General features: G+C 43.4%; 1 protein-coding gene and 1 long non-coding RNA gene across 3 annotated transcripts in view; both read left to right on the forward strand.

Annotated features, from left to right (window-relative positions):
- Positions 1–20,226, forward strand: part of LOC127529255 (uncharacterized) — a 481,587-nt gene that overhangs the window by 428,511 nt on the left and 32,850 nt on the right. The gene's annotated exons all lie outside the window — the stretch shown is intronic.
- Positions 1–20,226, forward strand: part of fibcd1a (fibrinogen C domain containing 1a) — a 349,438-nt gene that overhangs the window by 306,560 nt on the left and 22,652 nt on the right. The window contains 1 exon segment of the mRNA XM_028808633.2: positions 9,200–9,379. Within this exon segment, the coding sequence (XP_028664466.2) occupies positions 9,200–9,379 (180 nt within the window).

The following is a 20,226-nucleotide window of genomic DNA, read 5'->3' on the forward strand; positions in this document are numbered from 1 at the left end:
ATAGGGCACATATGAGTCCACAGGCTTCCCAACAGTGACTCCCAGTGGTCCTCAAGGTATCCAGCAGGGCTGTGTATAAAAACTACATAGTCCATGAGGCCCTGCTGGAACTCGGGGCACATCCATGCTGTTGGGAGAGCTCCTCCTGGCGGCCTGGGGGTGAGGGCCGGAATAGGAAGCCGGCAATCCACTACTATATATATATATATATATATATATACTGTATATCTGTATATCCACACACATTTACATACTGTACATTATCATCAAAATAACAATAATAATGGTGAATTCTAAACAGTTTGTAGCTCTGTGCTAATGACGTAACTTTACCTACTATGGATTATTAACGCCAGTGGGTGAGTGAGCATAGACGTGAGTACTGTTTGTAGATTTGCTTACTTCAAGGTGACGAGTGGCCGCTCCTCTGACTGGCATGTTGGTTGACCGGCATGTAATGTGGTGCTGTGCCAGCTTTTCTTTTTCGCATTTCTGCATAGATTACACACACAGGCTGTGCAGTCAGAGGGTGACCTCAGTAGCGGCGGAGATGTTTTCTCTGCCTACGTTGTTGTATCAGGAGGATTTTTAACACAAGGAGGTCAACGTTCAGGTCTGATAAAGCCAACTGATCCATATTTTGTCAATCCAATGAAGGATGAACATCGAACTCCTTAGGTTAAAAACACTCTGGACCGCCAGATAACTGCAGGAAAACACACAAAAGTACAATCTGGGCTGCAGGTTGGCGTTTACCAGAGGCAAACAAACGCGAATGTAACGTCATATTGAAGTCAATTAAGCGCCACAACAAAATGCAACTTCAGAGCGCATCCCTCTAAGCAAGATGTGATCACCCATGTGGACAGGACCTGAAGTTCATTTTGCAGTTTCTATACAATATACATTATTGATTGATTGATTGATTGATTGATTGATTGATTGATTGATTGATTGTGTTATTTGTCGTTTGAGTCTATATCTTTGTTTTTTATATTTTCTGATGCAATAAGCATCTAAATTTCCCTTTGGGTTTAATAAAATGTATCTAATCTAATCTAAACCCTTGTCTAAAAGGAACAGTAACAGTGTAATAATAATAAAGTTTATTAAAAAAAAGCACTTAACAAAAACTAAATCAAAAAACGATTCAAAAACATCAAAAAGTAATGGTTAAATATTACTTAAGAAAGCAACCCAGAAGCAAGCAGAGGTAAAACGAGTTAAGCTCTGATTTCCATTTCACCTGATGGCCATCTTGTGTGCTTTGAGTGCACCACAGGCTGTTGTTCCAGTTACCGGGGTAACCTTTCCTGTCGCTGGAGGGGGGCGTGGCTTGTGGGTTTTAATAGCCGCCCACTTTGCCATGCGGGTACAAAAGCCTTTGACAAACCCGTCGTGAAAGTTTTCTTGTTTTTGTTGGAGTCCCGACTTTCGTTTTGTTCTTCTGATCTCGATTGCTCGTTTACTTCATTGTTTCATCACTTTTCAACCTCCTGCTTTTGACCCTTTTCAGTGCTGGTTTGCCTTTTAAAACACCTCATCATTACAAAAATCAAAATCCTAAACAAAGTCCCAAACTCTGTAAGATCCAGAGCAAGAACTTACAAATCACAAAAAGGAATCCAAAAAAAGTCCGAGATAACGGCCACATTCAGCTTGGTTTAAGCCTTTGTTATTAATTCCATAGATGAAATATCAATGACTTCAATCAAGACTCAAGACTGATGTTATAGTAGTGAATGTTGGTTCGGAGCCTCAGTAGTTCCTGTACTATTTATTGGGACTGAGAGGGAAATTAAAGTTTCACTTGGGTAGTCTGTAACGCCTCCACTTCTACCGAAATATCGGCGTCCCCAAGCCGTGAAATTGGAATGTTACTTCCTAGCTAATCAGTAAAAGTTACATGATTAGGTACAACCTCTGTGGATTTTCATGAGAAAAATACAAATTTAATTGAGGACGCTTACTCATTTGGAAGGATAATAACAGCGGAATGATTTCCATACAATATACTGTATGCTTGATGATTCCTTATCTTGCAGAGCTATACATTTAACAGGCGTGAACTGACTTAACTGAATTAAAGTGACCAGGAGTGAATGAGGGTGTGTGTCTGGGAAAGTTTCTGAGGGGCATGGCTGGGCCGGGCCAAGGGGCTTTATTAATGCCTGGTCCAGAGAATGTGCTCCTGCATTAATTCTCTTTAAATGGTGGATGGGCTACAAACGTACATCCACAAAATGCCTTACGGTCTGGACTCACTGAAGCTGAGGACTCACTCGGGTTTCTCGCCAACAAAAATACGACTTCTTCATTTTTCAGAAAGCATTTGATGAGGCGCCACATGAGACGACGGGACATCAAACTTAAGAAAGTAATACCTGGGAGAGCAGCTGGATGATAAACTGGACTGGACTGCCAACACTGTTGCTCTGTGCAAGAGAGGACAGAGCCGACTGTACTTCCTTAGAAGGCTGGCGTCCTTCAACATCTGCAATAAGATGCTGCAGATGTTCTATCAGGCAGTTGTGGCGAGCGCCCTCTTCTACGCGGTGGTGTGCTGGGGGGGCAGCATAAAGAAGAGGGACGCCTCACACCTGGACAAACTGGTGAGGAAGGCAGGCTCTACTGTAGGCACGGAGCTGAACAGTTTGACATCTGTGGCGGCGCGACGGGCGCTGAGCAGACTCCTGTCAATCATGGAGAATCCACTGCATCCACTGAACAGGATCATCTTCAGACATAGGAGCAGCTTCAGCGACAGACTGCTGTCACCATCCTGCTCCACTGACAGACTGAGGAGATCGTTCCTCACCCACACTATGCGACTCTTCAATTCCACCCGGGGGGGTAAACATTAACATTATACAAAGTTATTGTCTGTTATACCTGCATTGTTATCACTCTTTAATAATTCTTTATCAGTATGCTGCTGCTGGAGTATGTGAATTTCCCCTTGGGATTAATAAAGTATCTATCTATCTATCTATCTATCTATCTATCTATCTATCTATCTATCTATCTATCTATCTATCTATCTATCTATCTATCTATCTGTTTGTCTATCTAGTTCAGGGTGTGCTGTGTAGATGAGTGCAGAATTGGCTCAAACTCCGGAAGCAGAGTGTGATGATGTGTGGAAGTGAAATTAAGAGTGGTGTCCAGCAGCGGGCAGTGCTGGGGCTGACGGAGCAGTTTATAACACTTTAAAGCAGATGATCAGGCTCGTGATTACCTGATGTCCTGGGACTCTGTGTTGCCTTTCCTGATGTTCGTGATTCGGGAATCTCCACAGGCTTGAGTCTCTTTGAGTTGCTGTTTGTCAAGCGTCCACGAAGAGTCCTGGATGTTATTCATGAGGAATTCACAGGAGTGCATACTATTGCTCACGGCCCTAGCTTTGCAGACCAGGTTGTTTCCCTGCAGGATCACATTTCTAAACTTTCTTCTATCACTGTGGAGCACCAGCAGCGTGAATGGGACGCCCAGAAGTGGAGCAAACTCCAAGAATTCAAACCTGCTGATCGCATACTGGTTCTGATTCCGTCTGATCCGCATAAGTTCCTCGCGAATTGGCAGAGCATATGGGGCCAGTAAATTAAAAAGTCAGGATACCAGGCAGACGGAAGCCCGTGCAAGTTTTGCATGTTAATCTCTTGAAAGAGTGGCATGAAACCCAGGAGGTGTTGACGTCTGTGGCTGCTGTGTCCCAGACAGATGTTGCTATTGGTGATTTGACTGACTTGCAGAAAGTGGAGTTGCTGTCTTTGATAGGTCGGTACACTGATGTCTTTTCCACTGTGCCGAGCCTGACTGGGCTCGCCAAGCATAAGATTGTTACAGAGCTTGGTGTTAAGGTGCAGATGCACCATTTTCAGATACTTGAGGCGAGGAGGAATGTTATACGTGATGAAATCAGACAGCTTCTTGAATTGGGTGTTATTCATGAAAGTAAACGAGACCAGTGTAGCCCAATCGTTTTGGTCCCAAAACCAGATGATTCAATTCAGTTCTGTATCGATTTTAGACACTTAAGTAAGGTTTCCAAATTTGATGCTTATCCTATGCACCGCGTTGATGAGTTATTGGAGAAATCAGACCAGGCGCCGTATATTTCAACACTCAGTCTTATGAAAGGGTACTGGCAGACTCCCTCTGGGGTGAGGAGAGACAGGAGGGTGAGAACACAGGACAGCTGCAGCTCTGTCTTTTAAATGTTCGAAGCCTGGCAAGCCAGCATGCCAGCAGCTGATCCCGCAAAGAGGAGCTGAAGAGTGTGTTTGTTTCCCATTGAAAAGCTGTTTAAGCGGATGTTTCTGAAGGGCAGCTGCGTCCCCCTACAGCAGCGGTCACAATATAAATGATTTGGATAGGAAAATAAGTAACAAGCTGGTTAAGTCTGCAGATGACATCAAGATAGCTGAATTGTCAGATAATTGAGAATCCTTTAAATCAGAGGAACATGGACAGCATGCAGGCTTGGGGCAGATCTGTGCAGATAAAATTTAATGGACGTAAAGTATTACACCTAAGAAGGAAAAATGTGAGGTTTGAAAATCGAAAGTCCATCTTATGAGAAGGATTTAGGAGTCGTAGTGGACGCAACACTATCAACTACCAGACAGTGTTGAGAAGCCATTAAGAAGGTTAATAAAATGTCAGGTTATATAGCGCCTTGATGTGTGGAGTACAAGTCACAGGAGCTTCTGCTCAAGCTTTTTAATGCATTAGTGAGGCCTGTGACCTGCAGGGGGCAGCACAAAACCCCAGACACAGTTCCCAGGTTCGAATAAATGGTTTATTATCACGAAACACCTTCAACAGGTTTGTTTCTTGTGGAATTTCAGACACAAATTCAACACTGTTTTTTTTTCTTCTCTATGTCTTTTTCTACTCCTCTCAGATGAGGAAGGTCGCATTAAGACACACATCCACACTACTAACTTTTTCGTTTACAAACTCATACATTTGTCTCCATTTTTGTCTTTCATCCACACTGTCCCTGTGATTTTAAGCCATGAAAAGGGAGACTTTTGAGAAATGCTCTCCAGAGCCACGTACTTCTACAAACACCATTTCAGCACTGCAGATGCGGATGAGGATGGGTGAAAAGAGAGAGTTTTGAAAACAGGCCCCTGGATGACTTAGCTCCTTAAAACAGTGAGGCATTTGTCACTCTCGACTCTTGTCTTTATTGAATTGGGGGGGGGTTCCCCCTCTCCCTGGTCTTTCTGACTCACGGATATTCGATCATTCAATTTTCCAGTTAATTGATGTAAAGGCCCCTTGCCATCACGGGCCCCCAAGCACTGCAGGCGAATGTTCTCTTCTTCCTGAATGGCCGAGCTGCTCCTTTTATTCAGGACATTTCATGTAGGAAGCACTTTCACTGCAGGTGGAAGCCCTACAGAATAGGGACTGCTAATCCCTGCAGCACCCCCTTGGTGCCATCCATGGAACCCAGCAGGTCTGCTCCAAAGGACTACAGCTCCCAGCATGCCCTGCAGTTTGTATTTGGGTACCCTGACCCCAAGAATGCTGCTATCTAGACAATCTGCACTACTGCAGCTCTGCACTGACGTCTGTCACCAAGCCACTGCAGATGATTTAAAATGAACGTTCATCAGCACCAGAACTTTGCCACTAAGTGCAGGGGTCCTCCACATGGTATGGGATAGTTCTTTGGCCAAATAACTAAGAGATGTTCATTACTAGAACACTCAGCCTAGAAATGATTCTGCCAAACAATGGAAATGCAGATGAGCTCTGGCTTTTTCCTAGACATGCATTCATTCCCACCTATGATGCACCCAAAGCACAAAGCTACTACTCAGTGGAGTGGATGGAGCTCCAGGGAACATACGACCTCCTTGAAATTAAATCTTCATTTCCTGGTTTTTACACTCTTCTAACCATTTGAGCAACGCAGCAGTGAACTGCTGAGGACCTCCACCCATACTGGAGCCATTGTGACATGTCCCCAACCTACAGACAAGCTTATCTCAATGGTCACCTACAGTCGACACACTGGAAAGTGGCGTAATCAAATAATGAGATCTGCAGGTCAACGATCCATCCATCACCATGCATGGGGAATACAAATGTGCTTAAACATGAGATGGAAAGAGAGAATATCTCTAAAAAAATCCAAAAAAAAAACAATACAAAATTAGAGTCAAGAAATGCTTAAAAGGTGTAATAATATAATCTCCAGTGAGCCCACTTTAATCCAAGACAGTAAATGATGAGGACCGAATAATAAGTAGCACCTGTGAGATGTAAGAATAAATTCCAATTTGTTTTTCTATTAAGACTTGGAGATGTGGACCAGCAACTACAAAGAGGGAGGTTTCTACCTGTTGGATGATCCGAATCCCTCTGAGAGGGGCCTGCCGTGGAGCTGCGATTGAAGTCGTAGTTGGTGTTGTTCACCATAAAGCAGGACTCTTGATTTTAGCCACACCTCCATTCTGCCAGCAGCACCTTGTGTTGCTAGGCAGCAGTTCACTCTGCTCATACACACCCACCTACCTACCTGAGCGTTTTAAACAAGCCCTGCAATGGGCCAGCATGCCATGTGTGGTAAGGTTTTCCAGGGTTTTATCCCTAAAAAATTCAACGTGTTAGTTGTTTATATTTTGTTAGATATTGTTTTGTACATTATATTATTAGTTATGCTTTTGTCATTATGTGTTGAATACTGTTTTGTTTATTTGCAGTGTTTTTGCTATGTTATGTGCCCTGTCCCCTTAAAATGGGATTTCAGAGTGCTGGGCCACCATGATGTCAACATTGAGATAGATAGATAGATAGATAGATAGATAGATAGATAGATAGATAGATAGATAGATAGATAGATAGATAGATAGATAGATAGATAGATAGATAGATAGATAGATAGATGTGAAAGGCACTATATAATAGATAGATAGATAGATAGATAGATAGATAGATAGATAGATAGATAGATAGATAGATAGATAGATAGATAGATAGATGTGAAAGGCACTATATAATAGATAGATAGATAAAAAAAATTAAATTTTAAATAGATCTTTTTTAACAATTATAACATAATTGCAGTCAAATTAACAGCCAAAATTCAACAACATTTAGTAACAAAGTTTTTCTACTCATACTTTAGTATTAGACATTCATTTTCCGTGGAACATAATACATAATTTACAGCCCATATCTCTCTAAATATATCTAATTGATTATTTAGTTTAAAATATGCAAATTCAATTTTCAATCTCCTTTGAAGGAGGACCTTAAACATTAATAGTGCATCAGTGGTTTTCAGATCTTTATCTCTATTTCTTCTTGTTTTTAAAGTTGCCACCTTGGCCTGGCCTAACAAAAAATTGCAAAGTAAACATTCCCTTTTACAAATTCTTGACACAGACATTCCAAAAATATAAATGAGTTCATTAAATGCAATTCCCAAATCCATTAACAACAAAGCAAGGAAATGCAGCTAGCAATCGGAAGGTTGCCGGTTCAAATCCCGTAAATGCCAAAAGAGACTCTGCTCTGTTGGACCCTTGAGCAAGGCCCTTAACCTGCAATTGAGTAGTGAGAAAAGCACTATATAAATGCAAAGAATTATTATTAAAGAATTAGAAATAAATGATAAATTGTTTCTTTCTGAAGGCAAAATGGACACTGATCTGTTGCGCAGATAGATAGATAGATAGATAGATAGATAGATAGATAGATAGATAGATAGATAGATAGATAGATAGATAGATAGATAGATAGATAGATAGATAGATAGATAGATAGATAGATAATTTTAGCATAGTCGGCAGGATCATAACATTAGATAGATAGATAGATAGATAGATAGATAGATAGATAGATAGATAGATAGATAGATAGATAGATAGATAGATAGATAGATAGATAGATCGATAGATAGATAGATAGATAGATAGCTAGAGAGATAGAGAGATAGATAGATGTGAAATGCACTATATAACAGATAGACAGATTAGTCCCCAGGGGACGTGGAGAAATTGAATTCCCTCTACAAACGCATACATTTGTTTCCATTTTTGTCTTTCATCCATACTGTCCCTGTGATTTTAAGCCATGAAAAGGAAGACTTTTGAGAAATGTTCTCCAGAGCCACGTACTTCTATAAACATCATATAGTGTGAATGGGTGAAGCCAGAGAGTTTTTTGATTGGCTCTTATTGCTTTTTATTATGCAGCCCTTCTCTGATTGGATCCTGCTTGTTATAAAATCTCATTCCCTGACATACAACAACATATCAGACAGAGAGAAGTCGCTTTCCATGACACTTGGTGTGTTGCTTACTTGTATGCATCTAAATTGAGTTTTGTGCGGTCTGGTGGCTCCATACCGGTCGCTACAGTTTTGTTGTAATTCCTGTGACTAAAGGTGTAGCCATCCCTTCAAGGAGGACACTTTTTTCTTCCTGTTTCCTCCAATGCACTCATGCCCAGTGTAGATGAATGACCATGACAGTCATTTTGGTGTGGACAGAGATACTTTCATAAACAGTGTGAAGATGGGTGGACAGAGATCATTTAAATATAGAAATTCTGCTTTTAAATGAAAACGTAGTAGTGTTTAATTAGCCTGGATGGTTCACACAGTGTCGGAGTGTTAAGATCATTATCACCCAGTCATAGCTTAGAAATAGAGAAACGTCGTTTGGTTAAACTGCCGCAGCGTGAGACTGTGCAAACCGTACCCGACTCTTTGTCATCGAATACAACGGTGAGTCACGACCCTGCAGGACCCAAAACGGGGCAACCCGTAGTTTAATTAACTATGATGTAAAGGATTCATTCATTCTGCTGTGAAATTGCTTGATATACGACACTGACCAAACACTGCCACCTACTGACTAGGAGAATACTGACACACTGATCATAGTAATAATAATAATACATTACCAGGCTGCCACCAGTATAAATGCATTTTGGTCACCGCTGAGGTTTGTGTGTAGACTTAACACAGTAAGTACAAAATTGGGATTTAGGCAGAAGATTAGAGGTCTTGTGGTGGAGAGGGGGTTTTGACAAACCTCCCAGTATAAAATACATCTGAATGGTTTATTCTCCTCAGATCCTGGAGATGCTGGACCACCTTAGCGCGAGACTCGATTTCCTTCTCCAAGATCTGCCACCACTAATTTTTTTGGTCGTTGTTCTCCTTTTTAAGGTATGAAGCGAATTCACGCCCTTACCATTCAGGCCAACTACGAGCTGCGCATCGACCTGGAGGACTTTGAGAACAGCACAGCGTTTGCTCATTACGGGACCTTTGGGGTGGGACTGTTCTCCGTGGACCCAGATGAAGATGGCTACCCCCTCACTATAGCGGATTATTCTGGAACAGCAGGTAATGTTCGTTTTTACCGTGTTTGCCATTTGATGGTATCTCGTATGTGTTTTCTTAAACCCATTTCATCCAGTTTGAGGCTACAGGGGTCAAAGACGATCCTGTCAACACTGGGTGCACGGCATGAAATTGTTGTGGTTTTGTAGGGGACTCATTCCTGAATTGTGTGTTGCATTTTATTTTATTCTGTATTCTTTGATTTAGTTTTTTTTTCTTCAAATTGTATCTTCTGTGTTTTTATTTTTGTTTTTGAGTTAAACCCCATTGTTAGTTCGAGTTCTCTACCACATCCTGGTATCTCTTAACAAGGTGATCAAACGCTGAATTGTTTTTGATGTTGGTGGGGTGAATGTAGTACTTCAGCTGGGGCTCCTCCTCTGGCTGGGGTTCAGTTCCTTTTTGTACATTTTACGTCATTTATTTCTGTTAATGTGACTTTCCTTAATTAATGTGCTTTGTTTTCTATGCCTGGCTTATGTGCCTTGTGTCTTGTGGGTGGTTCCCTGGGAGGCGGGGCCACCTGTCAATCACAGCTAAGGACTGCCCTTAGCCTTCTAAAGGCGCCGGTTTCCCACAGTTCCTGGGAATTCGATGCAAATGTGCTGGGGAGTTCTTTGTGTCTTTTTCTGTACGTTTATTTGGATTTTTGACCTCCTGCTCTGTTTTTTGACTTTGCAGTTGGGACTTTGTTGGCTATCAGATAGCGATTGTTGGATGCCTTTTGTATTATTTGGAGCTTCACAGTCTAACAGAGACTTGCATTTGTGAATTGTGAATTTCCCCTTGGAATTAATAAAGTATCTATCTATCTATCTATCTATCTATCTATCTATCTATCTATCTATCTATCTATCTATCTATCTATCTATCTATCTATCTATCTATCTATTTGAAATAAATCTTTTATTCTATAAAGATCATTAGTGTGCCCTGATATCTCATAATAATAATAATAATAATTCTTTCCATTTATATACAGTTAGGTCCATAAATATTTGGACAGAGACCACTTTTTTCTAATTTTGGTTCTGTAAATTACCACAATGAATTTTAAATGAAACAACTCCGATGCAGTTGAAGTGCAGACTTTCAGCTTTAATTCAGTGGGGTGAACAAAACGATTGTATAAAAATGTGAGGCAACTAAAGCATTTTTTGAACACAATCCCTTCATTTCAGGGGCTCAAAAGTAATTGGACAATTGACTCAAAGACTATTTCATGGGCAGGTGTGGTCAAGTCCGTCGTTATGTCCTTATCAATTAAGCAGATAAATGGCCTGGAGTTGATTTGAGGTGTGGTGCTTGCATGTGGAAGATTTTGCTGTGAACAGACAACATGCGGTAAAAGGAGCTCTCCATGCAGGTGAAAGAAGCCATCCTTAAGCTGCGAAAACAGAAAAAACCCATCTGAGAAATTACTACAATATTACGAGTGGCAAAATCTACAGTTTGGTACATCCTGAGAAAGAAGGCAAACACTGGTGAACTCAGCAACGCAAAAAGACCTGGACGTCCACGGAAGACAACAGTGGTGGATGATCGCAGAATCATTTCCATGGTGAAGAGAAACCCCTTCACAACAGCCCACCAAGTGAACAACACTCTCCAGGGGGTCGGCGTATCGATATCCAAGTCTACCATAAAGAGAAGACTGCATGAAAGTAAATACAGAGGGTGCACTGCAAGGTGCAAGCCACTCATAAGCCTCAAGAATAGAAAGGCTAGATTGGACTTTGCTAAAGAACATCTAAAAAAGCCAGCACAGTTCTGGAAAAACATTCTTTGGACAGATGAAACCAAGATCAACCTCTACAAGAATGATGGCAAGAAAAAAGTATGGAGATGGCGTGGAGCAGCTCATTATCCAAAGCATAGCACATCATCTGTAAAACACGGTGGAGGGAGGCAGTGTGATGGCTTGGGCGTGCATGGCTGCCAGTGGCACTGGGACACTAGTGTTTATTGATGATGTGACACAGGACAGAAGCAGCCGAATGAATTCTGAGGTGTTCAGAGACATACTGTCTGCTCAAATCCAGCTAAATGACGTCAAATTGATTCATGATACAGATGGACAATGACCCAAAACATACAGCCAAAGCAACCCAGGAGTTTATTAAAGCAAAGAAGTGGAAAATTCTTGAATGGCCAAGTCAGTTACCTGATCTTAACCCAACTCAGCAGGCATTTCACTTGTTGAAGACTAAACTTCAGACAGAAAGGCCCACAAACAAACAGCAACTGAAAGCCGCTGCAGTAAAGGCCTGGCAGAGCATTAAAAAGGAGGAAACCCAACATCTGGTGATGTCCAGGAGGTCAAGACTTCAGGCTGTCATTGCCAGCAAAGGGTTTTCAACCAAGTATTAGAAATGAACATTTGATTTCCAGTTATTTAATTTGTCCAATTACTTTTGAGCCCCTGAAATGAAGGGATTGTGTTCAAAAAATGCTTTAGTTGCCTCACATTTTTCTGCAATCGTTTTGTTCACCCCACTGAATTAAAGCTGAAAGTCTGCACTTCAACTGCATCGGAGTTGTTTCATTTCAAATTCATTGTGGTGATGTACAGAACCAAAATGTGAAAAAAGTTGTCTCCGTCTAAATATTTATGGACCTAACTGTAGCACTTGTCTGACTACTCACAGCACTTTAGTGAGTGGGGGAGCCACTTCAACCATCACCAATGTGCAGAATCCACCTGGGTGATGTGACGGCAGCCATTTTTGTGTCACCACATGTGGTGCAGAGGAGAAAGGCAGTTGGTCAGTTAGAGATAGGGGATGAATAGGGGGCCAGAATGACGAGGCCATGGTGGGCCATTTAGCCTGGATATCGGGCTGCACTCTACTCTTTAAGATGGATGCCCAGAGATGTTTCAAGACCTTAGTTTTACGTTTTATCTGAAGGACAGTGCCATTTTTACAGTGCACAGTGTCCCCATCTCTGCATTGGGGCCAGAATGACTAGGCCGTGGAGGGCAATTTAGTCTGATGTTGGGATACCCCCTACTCTTTATGAAGGATGCCCATGGATTTTTTATGACCACTGAGAGTCATTACCACGGTTTTAAGTCTCATCCTAAGGATGGCACCATTGGGTCACTGGGATTCACATTCAGGCCCACAGGATAAGCGCCCCCTGCTGGATTCTCCAATACCTCCTCCAACAGCAACCTGCGCTTTTCCTGGCTGATCTCCTGTCCAAGTGCTGGCCGGGTCTGAACAATCTTCAGGTGGAGGACCTCTTCTGAGCTGCAGGTGTCTGGCTGAAGCTGGGGACTGACAGTAAATCCCCCTCTAGTGAGCAGTTTTGGAATTGTTTTAGGGACCTGGCACTCTGGACCTCCAAGGTGAAAATAGTGATTGTGCTCACGGGTCCCAACAGGGCCGTAGCAAACTCCAACTCCCATGGAGCCTTGCAGGAGTCCGAGGCACCGCTGCACCCCAGGGGGCGCTGCCACCTAGCACTCCAAGGGTGGTAATGATCTAGATACGCAACCTCCCCTGGTCCTTCCAGCATGGAGGAGTCCGGGCCGGGCAAGGGCCACGGCCGTACGCCACAAGACATATGTGTAAGGTAATTGGTAGGCTCACGATGGACTGGCACCCTGATGTGGCCTGGGATAGCCACCGTCCCCCATGCCCATGAAGTTCTTTAATGGATGTTTTCAAAAACATAAATCAACGAGCACAATGAAACACTCCACCTGGTGAAGGACGGCTTCATTACTAGGAAATAAAAATCAATGATGAGAATGCTTCAAGAAGTCGATGAGCAGTCAGAACTGATGAGCCGCCCAGCAGAGTCAGCCGCAGCATGGGGTCCACCAGAAGCATTTTGTAACCTCCTCGGTTTTATGCGTTTCAGTGGGCCTGCCGGGGTCTTGCAAGGATGGAGTTGAAATTGTAGAAGGTGCAGACTGGAGGCCTTGAAAAGGTGTTATGAGGGCTGCGGGAAGTAAAGGTGAGTCCTGAAACGAGAAGACGGTGACAATGTTAACAAGATGGAGTAAGAGGAGGTCCGGGGAAAAAGGAGTCAATGAGAACCGAAGGAGGTGGGCGCCTGGTCTGAGGACACACGGGTGGGGAGCCCTTTGAAAAGTTGCTGTTGTTACGTTTCAGCCAGGGCCTACTCCTTAGCTTAAGTGTATTTCCTTTAATTTTGTCATTTCTGTTGTTTTTTAATCATTATTTTTCATGTATGTATGAACTTTTACTAATTTCTGTTAATATACAGTAGCTGTCCGTTCAGGCAATGTCCGTCAGGATATACAGATGTGTTGGTACCCCCCTGTGAATAACGAAATGTCCCACAGGTGTCTCTGAAATGACATGAAACTGACAGAAGTCATCGGCGCCCATCCTTGCTTATTTCACATTTAACAAGAATGGGACTTTGCTTTAGAGTTTTGATTCAACACAGTTTTTCAAATAATAACACATGGCATGGACCCCAATGATAAGATCCTTATCCTCACAGGTGGCACAGTGGTAGTGCTGCTGCTTTGCAGTAAGGAGACTGTGGAAGCCTGTGGGTTCGCTTCCCAGTTCCTCCCTGTGTGTATGTAATAAATGTAATGAATTATTATTATTATCCTAATAATACTTTTTTGCACATCCATTAGGGCAGGAGTTCCCAACTCTGGTCCTGGAGGGCCGCAGTGGCTGCAGGTTTTCATTCTAACCTTTTTCTTAATTAGTGCTGCTAATGAACTTCTTTTGAACTCATTTCATTTGACTTGCTCTTGAAGACTCAGACCCCATAATTGTTTCTTTTTCCTTAATTAGCAGCCAAACAATAATGAGATATAAAATGAGCCAAACCAGGACCAGCGAACTGTGATCATCCTACAATATCTGAAAATTAAGAAAGGTGGCGGTCTCAGGAATGCTGATCTGCTCAGGTCCACAAAACATTTAACCAGAGGTCTTAGAAAAGAGAAAATCAAGAATTTCGGAAATGTTTGCTATGGCACAATGAGAGCAGCAACCTGCCATGGAATTAAAGAATGGGTTTAATTAACAAGACTCAGCGTCCGATTAAGCAACTGGTTGGAGTGAAATTGGTTGGAGTTTGAGGCCCCGACTTACCTGTAATTGGTCTTCCGTTGGCTCACTCACTTCACATTTCATTTCTGTTTGGATGCCATTTAATGAAACAAACAAAGCAATTCAGAGGAATGATGAAGCAATTCCGGGAAACAAATCTTAAAAAAACAAGTCAATTAAAATTAATTCAAAAGAAGTTAATTAGCAGCAGAAACAGGGCACTGATTAAGAAAAGGGTTGGAATGAAAATCTGCAGACACTGAAGCTCTCCCGGACCGGAGTTGGAGACCCCTGCTTTAGAGTTTGCAGTCACTGCACACAAGCGATTCCTGGTGGTCTCCGTAAGACTTCTATGCCCGTCCACAAGTCGTTTGCCCACTCCAGCTGGGTCAGGTTTGAAGGGGGTCTTCTCCAGTTGGTGTGTCAGAGAGAGAGAGAGGATGTGCAACGTTGGTCATAATGGCACTCAGTTTTGCGTTAATTCTCTCCTGAGGCTAGGGATCTGTGCCAGCAATCAGAAGGTTGCCAGTTCGAATCCCATAAAACGCCAAGAAGTGACTTTACTCCATTGGGACCCTGAGCAAGGCCCTTAACCTGCAATTGCTCCGTCCTGGGAATGACGTTAATCTGCATCCAGCCCTGCAAGCAGGTTCATCCAATTTGCAGGGAAACATTGAGGACTGGCACTCCAGCCACTGTAAAAAACTTCACACTGTTCAGTGTGGTGCTGAGGTGTCACCCGTTACATGGGTGCACTCTGACCCCAATCCGGGTGGTTCGTCGTGTGGTGGGTGCAGCAACACCATGTAATCAGCGCATGAGCCCAACTTCTCCTCCTCTCCTCCTGCTCTACAACCTTCAGGGGCTCCAGAGTGCATCCGCTAACTGAGTTTGCCCTTTTCATTAGCCTGTTGATTCAGTGGTCCTCTCTTGAAGTGATGTCACCAACCCAGCACACCACACTGGCCATCACGGAGTTGTAGAAGATGTGCAGGATGTCACTTCCCACATTAAAGGAGCACAGTCTCCCAAGGAGAAGTCTGCTCCGGCCTTTCTTCTATAGTTCCTCTGTGCTTCAAGACCAGTCCAGTCTGTCACTGATGTGGACCCCCAAGTACTTGTAGAAGTGGACCACCTCTACATTCACTTCCATGAATAGTGGCCAGACATGGAGACTGCTTTGGTGCAGTGAAAGTCAATAAGCAGTTCTTTGGTTTTGCTGATGTTGATTTGCAGACAGTTTTCCAAGTTCTCCCCCCGACTCCTCTCCTCTGTCATATCCCCCCTTATCAATACACCCCCATAAGTGCAGAATCATCTGAGAATTTCTTCAGGTGACCTGACCTGCTGTTATATTTCTAGTCTGAGGTGTCAAGAGAGACCTTGTGGTGCTCCAGTGTTGCCCACACAGGCCTTGGGCCTCACAAACTGGGGTCTGCCCTAACTGAAAGTCCACTATCAGGACCCCACAGGCTCACCTACCCTGCATATCCATGAGTTTATTCTTTAAATTGGATGGCTGGATGATACAGAGGGCTCTGGAAATATCATAAAAACATCCTCCTCTTGGCGTGACCAGCTTTGTCCAGGTGAGAATGAGCCTCGGCAGGGTAAACAGATAATTAAATTCTTACCCCAAAACCTATAATCTCACCCCCCTTGACCACTTTACTTGCCTTATTTTTTTCATTTAAGCTGCAAAGCCTTGCAAATACCTGGAAGGCAGTGTTTGTGATGCGCCGTCTGTTGGAAAGAAAAATGCAGTGTGGTTTACTGTTACACTGGCCACTTTGAATACATACATTTGAAACTATTTGATATGTCTTGCCCTGCGTGTACTGTCAGCGACATTTTCTTGGTATCCTTGTGTGTCTTAACCTCGTCTGGCCGGCATTCCCATTAAGGCTTCTTCTGAAACTCTTGAGTCATTTCCAGGCGCCTTGCTTGCCTCCTGTCCATTTTTCTACTTCCTGGCTTTAAAGGCGACTCCCAGCAAACCTCCTACCCCTTTAATTGTCGCCGGCATATGGGCGGAAATCGGCTTGTATTATTTAAATTCCTTAAACCCGTCTTTTAAGTTTTCTCTATCTGATAATGGGATCTGAGTTCAAGCCCCACTTCTATAACATTAACGTTTCCCTGCTAAATCAAGTGAACAAGGCCGCTAATGTAGTCACGCCATCACGTTATTCCCTAAAATGTATGCAAAGTATGCAGTGAAATATTGAAAGAGTTGCACCCTGGCACGGAGGGTCCATACGCCGCAGTGCCTGTGCTCATTTCATTAAGTTGGCACAAAGCCTTTATTTCCCGCTCTAGTGATTTAGCAGCGAGCCACTCTGCTTTTGTTCATTATCTCAATTACACAGCAAACAGAATGCTTGTTTTGGGGGTCCACAGAGACTTCCTGGGTTTGCAGCATGCTGCATGTACCAGGATGAAGCGCCGGATGAATCCAAACAGTCCTGAAGGCAGACATGTAAAATGAAGCGACTTGGGATTTAGGGGGAGGCCTGGTGGCCAAGTGTTATGCTGTAGCCTGCCTTGTGGGTATTATCAGTTACTATCCTGGAATTTCGGTTGGTGTTGTTAGGTCGATTTTTATTTTGTTGTATTTAAGTATTGCTTTGTTAAGTGTGGAAATTCTCCTTGTAGTCTGTGGGTGGAGCCCCAAGAGGCGGGGCCATCATGATGTCACCTCTGAAGGGACCGCCCCCTGCCTTTATCGTCTGGATTCCTTTAGAGCAGTGACTCTTAACCTTTTTGGAGTCACGGACCCCTTTAAGAATCTGATGAAAGCTATGGACCCCCTTCCCCCTGAAATATTCACATCACAACGTTGCATGCAATGAATATCATGTACTTTATTTATCAAGATTTTATTGTCTCATACATATACAATATACACAAATCATTATTAAACAATCTAAAAAAACACTCCTTTTTTATGCAAAATGTAATAGCCACTCATTATAATTAGGAAATACAATCCTCTTGTACAATACAATACAGTTTATTTTTATAATAGCCCAAAATCACCCAAGAAGTGCTGCAGTGGGCTTTAATAGGCCCTGGCTTTTGACAGCCCCCCTAGCCTTGACTCTCTAAGAAGACAAGGAACAACACTTGGGAAGAAACCTTGGGAAAGGGCAGTTCAAAGACAGACCCCCTTTCCAGGTAGGTTGGGCATGCAGTGGTTGCCAAAAAAAAAGGGGTCAACACAACACAATACACAGAACAGGACACAAGTCATCCTCACTTCAATATAATAGTTGTTTAATAGAAATATTACAAGTCTTCTTTTTTCGGCTAATCCCATTAGGTGTCGCCACAGCGGATCATCTTCTTCCATCTCTTCCTCTCCTCATCATCTTGCTCTGTCACACCCTCCACCTCACCACATCCATAAACCTTGACTTAGGCCAGCGATTCTCAAAGCGGAGATGTGAAAAAAAGAAAACAAGAATCGAATATATGAAAAATACATCTATTGAAACCAAAACAAATGAACTTAAACTACATTCTGATGCTAGAAAAATACATATAGAGTTAGATAAATGTCGATAAAAGTTAAGTAGGTATAATAAAATATGCATCTATGATATATCATTAATTAAAAAAGAACAAATTGGTATTAGTGGGCTCCTTTCAAAAAAACGTTAGGGGGGGGCACGACTAAACCTGTTATGAAAACTCGGGTCGCAAATACTTAAAGGTTGAAAAACGCTGGCTTAGGCCTTCCTCTTCTCCTCTTCCCTGGCAGCTCTATCCTTAGAACCCTTGTCCCAATATACCCAGCATTTCTCCTCTGCACAGGTCCAAACCAACGCAATCTCGCCTCTCTGACTTTGTCTCCCAACCGTCCCACCTAAGCTGACCCTCTAATGTCCTCATTTCTAATCTTGTCCATCCTCGTCACACCCAATGCAAATCTTAACATCTTTAACTCTGCCACCTCCAGCTCTGTCTTCTGCTTTCTGGTCAGTGCCACCGTCTCCAGCCCATATAACACAGCTGGTCTCACTATCGTCCTGTAGACGTTCCCTTTCACTCTTGCTGATACCCATCTGTCACAAATCACTCCTGACACTCTTCTCCACCCTGCCTGCACTCTCTTCTTCACTTCTCTTTCACACTCCCCATTACTCCCAAGTATTTAAACTCATAAACCCCAGTCTCAAACGTATCACGTCCTAGTGAGCTGAATGACTTCCGGCCTGTCTCTCTGACATCACATGTGATGAATACCATGGAGAGGCTGCTGCTTCACCACCTGAGACCACAGGTTCAACACGCCCTCGACCCTCTGCAGTTCGCATATCAGGAGAAGGTGGGAGCGGAGGACGCCATCATCTATATGCTACACCAATCCCTCTCCCACTTGGACAGAGGCAGTGGTGCTGTAAGAATTATGTTTCTAGACTTCTCTAGCGCCTTCAACACCATCCAACCTCTGCTCCTTAGGGACAAGCTGACAGAGATGGGAGTAGATTCATACCTGGTGGCATGGATCGTGGACTATCTTAAAGACAGACCTCAGTATGTGCATCTCGGGAACTGCAGGTCTGACATTGTGGTCAGCAACACAGGAGCGCCGCAGGGGACTGTACTTTCTCTGGTCCTGTTCAGCCGATATACATCGGACTTCTAATACAACTCGGAGTCCTGCCATGTGCAAAAGTTTACTGACGACACTGCTATCGTGGGCTGCATCAGGAGTGGGCAGGAGGAGGAGTATAGGAACCTAATCAAGGACTTTGTTAAATGGTGCGACTCAAACCACCTACACCTGAACACCAGCAAAACCAAGGAGCTAGTGGTGGATTTTAGGAGGACCAGACCCCTCATGGACCCCGTGATCATCAGAGGTGACTGTGTGCAGAGGGTGCAGACCTATAAATACCTGGGAGTGCAGCTGGATGATAAATTGGACTGGACTGCCAATACTGATGCTCTGTGCAAAAGAGGACAGAGCCGACTAGACTTCCTTAGAAGGCTGGCGTCCTTCAACATCTGCAATAAGATGCTGCAGATGTTCTATCAGACGGTTGTGGCGAGCGCCCTCTTCTACACGGTGGTGTGTTGGGGAGGCAGCATTAAGAAGAAGGACGCCTCACACCTGGACAAACTGGTGAGGAAGGCAGGCTCTATTGTAGGCATGGAGCTGGACAGTCTGACATCTATGGCAGAGCGACGGGCGCTGAGCAGACTCCTGTCAATCATGGAGAATCCACTGCATCCACTGAACAGGATCATCTCCAGACAGAGCAGCAGCTTCAGCGACAGACTATAGTCGGTACCCACTGCAATTTGCCAGCAGATCAGTCAGTGCCATACAATACGTTGAGCAGCTAGTTTGTGACCACTGGCACCCCCTGCAGCATCACTGCAGCCACTGCATTAGACTCGCCTGCTAGCCTCAGCGTTGGCCTCTGTGTGCGTTGTGTGCAGCGCGGTTGGCACAGTCGGTGATTCACTGAATTTTATCAATGGCATCAGTCACACCTTGTATATACATATAATAATAGATTGTTCCAGTAATTTTTTTAATACTTTTTACAGTTCATTAGCAGTGTGTAAAATGATCAGTGCTGCAGTAATTGGGATGCTCTTTGCATGAAAAAAAATTTGTGTTCCATTAAAGTGTCTAATTATTCTTGGTATATTGTGATGCTTCCTTAAAAAGTGCAACAAAAAAGCATTTGGTGTCCGGTGGGGGGGGTGCATTACCCCCCACCCCCAATTATGTGGCAGTTTAAGGGTTAAAGCATTAACTCTTATGCCTCACACTGAGTTGAC

Source organism: Erpetoichthys calabaricus, chromosome 9 (genome assembly GCF_900747795.2).
Source record: "Erpetoichthys calabaricus chromosome 9, fErpCal1.3, whole genome shotgun sequence".
Lineage (NCBI taxonomy): Eukaryota > Metazoa > Chordata > Cladistia > Polypteriformes > Polypteridae > Erpetoichthys > Erpetoichthys calabaricus.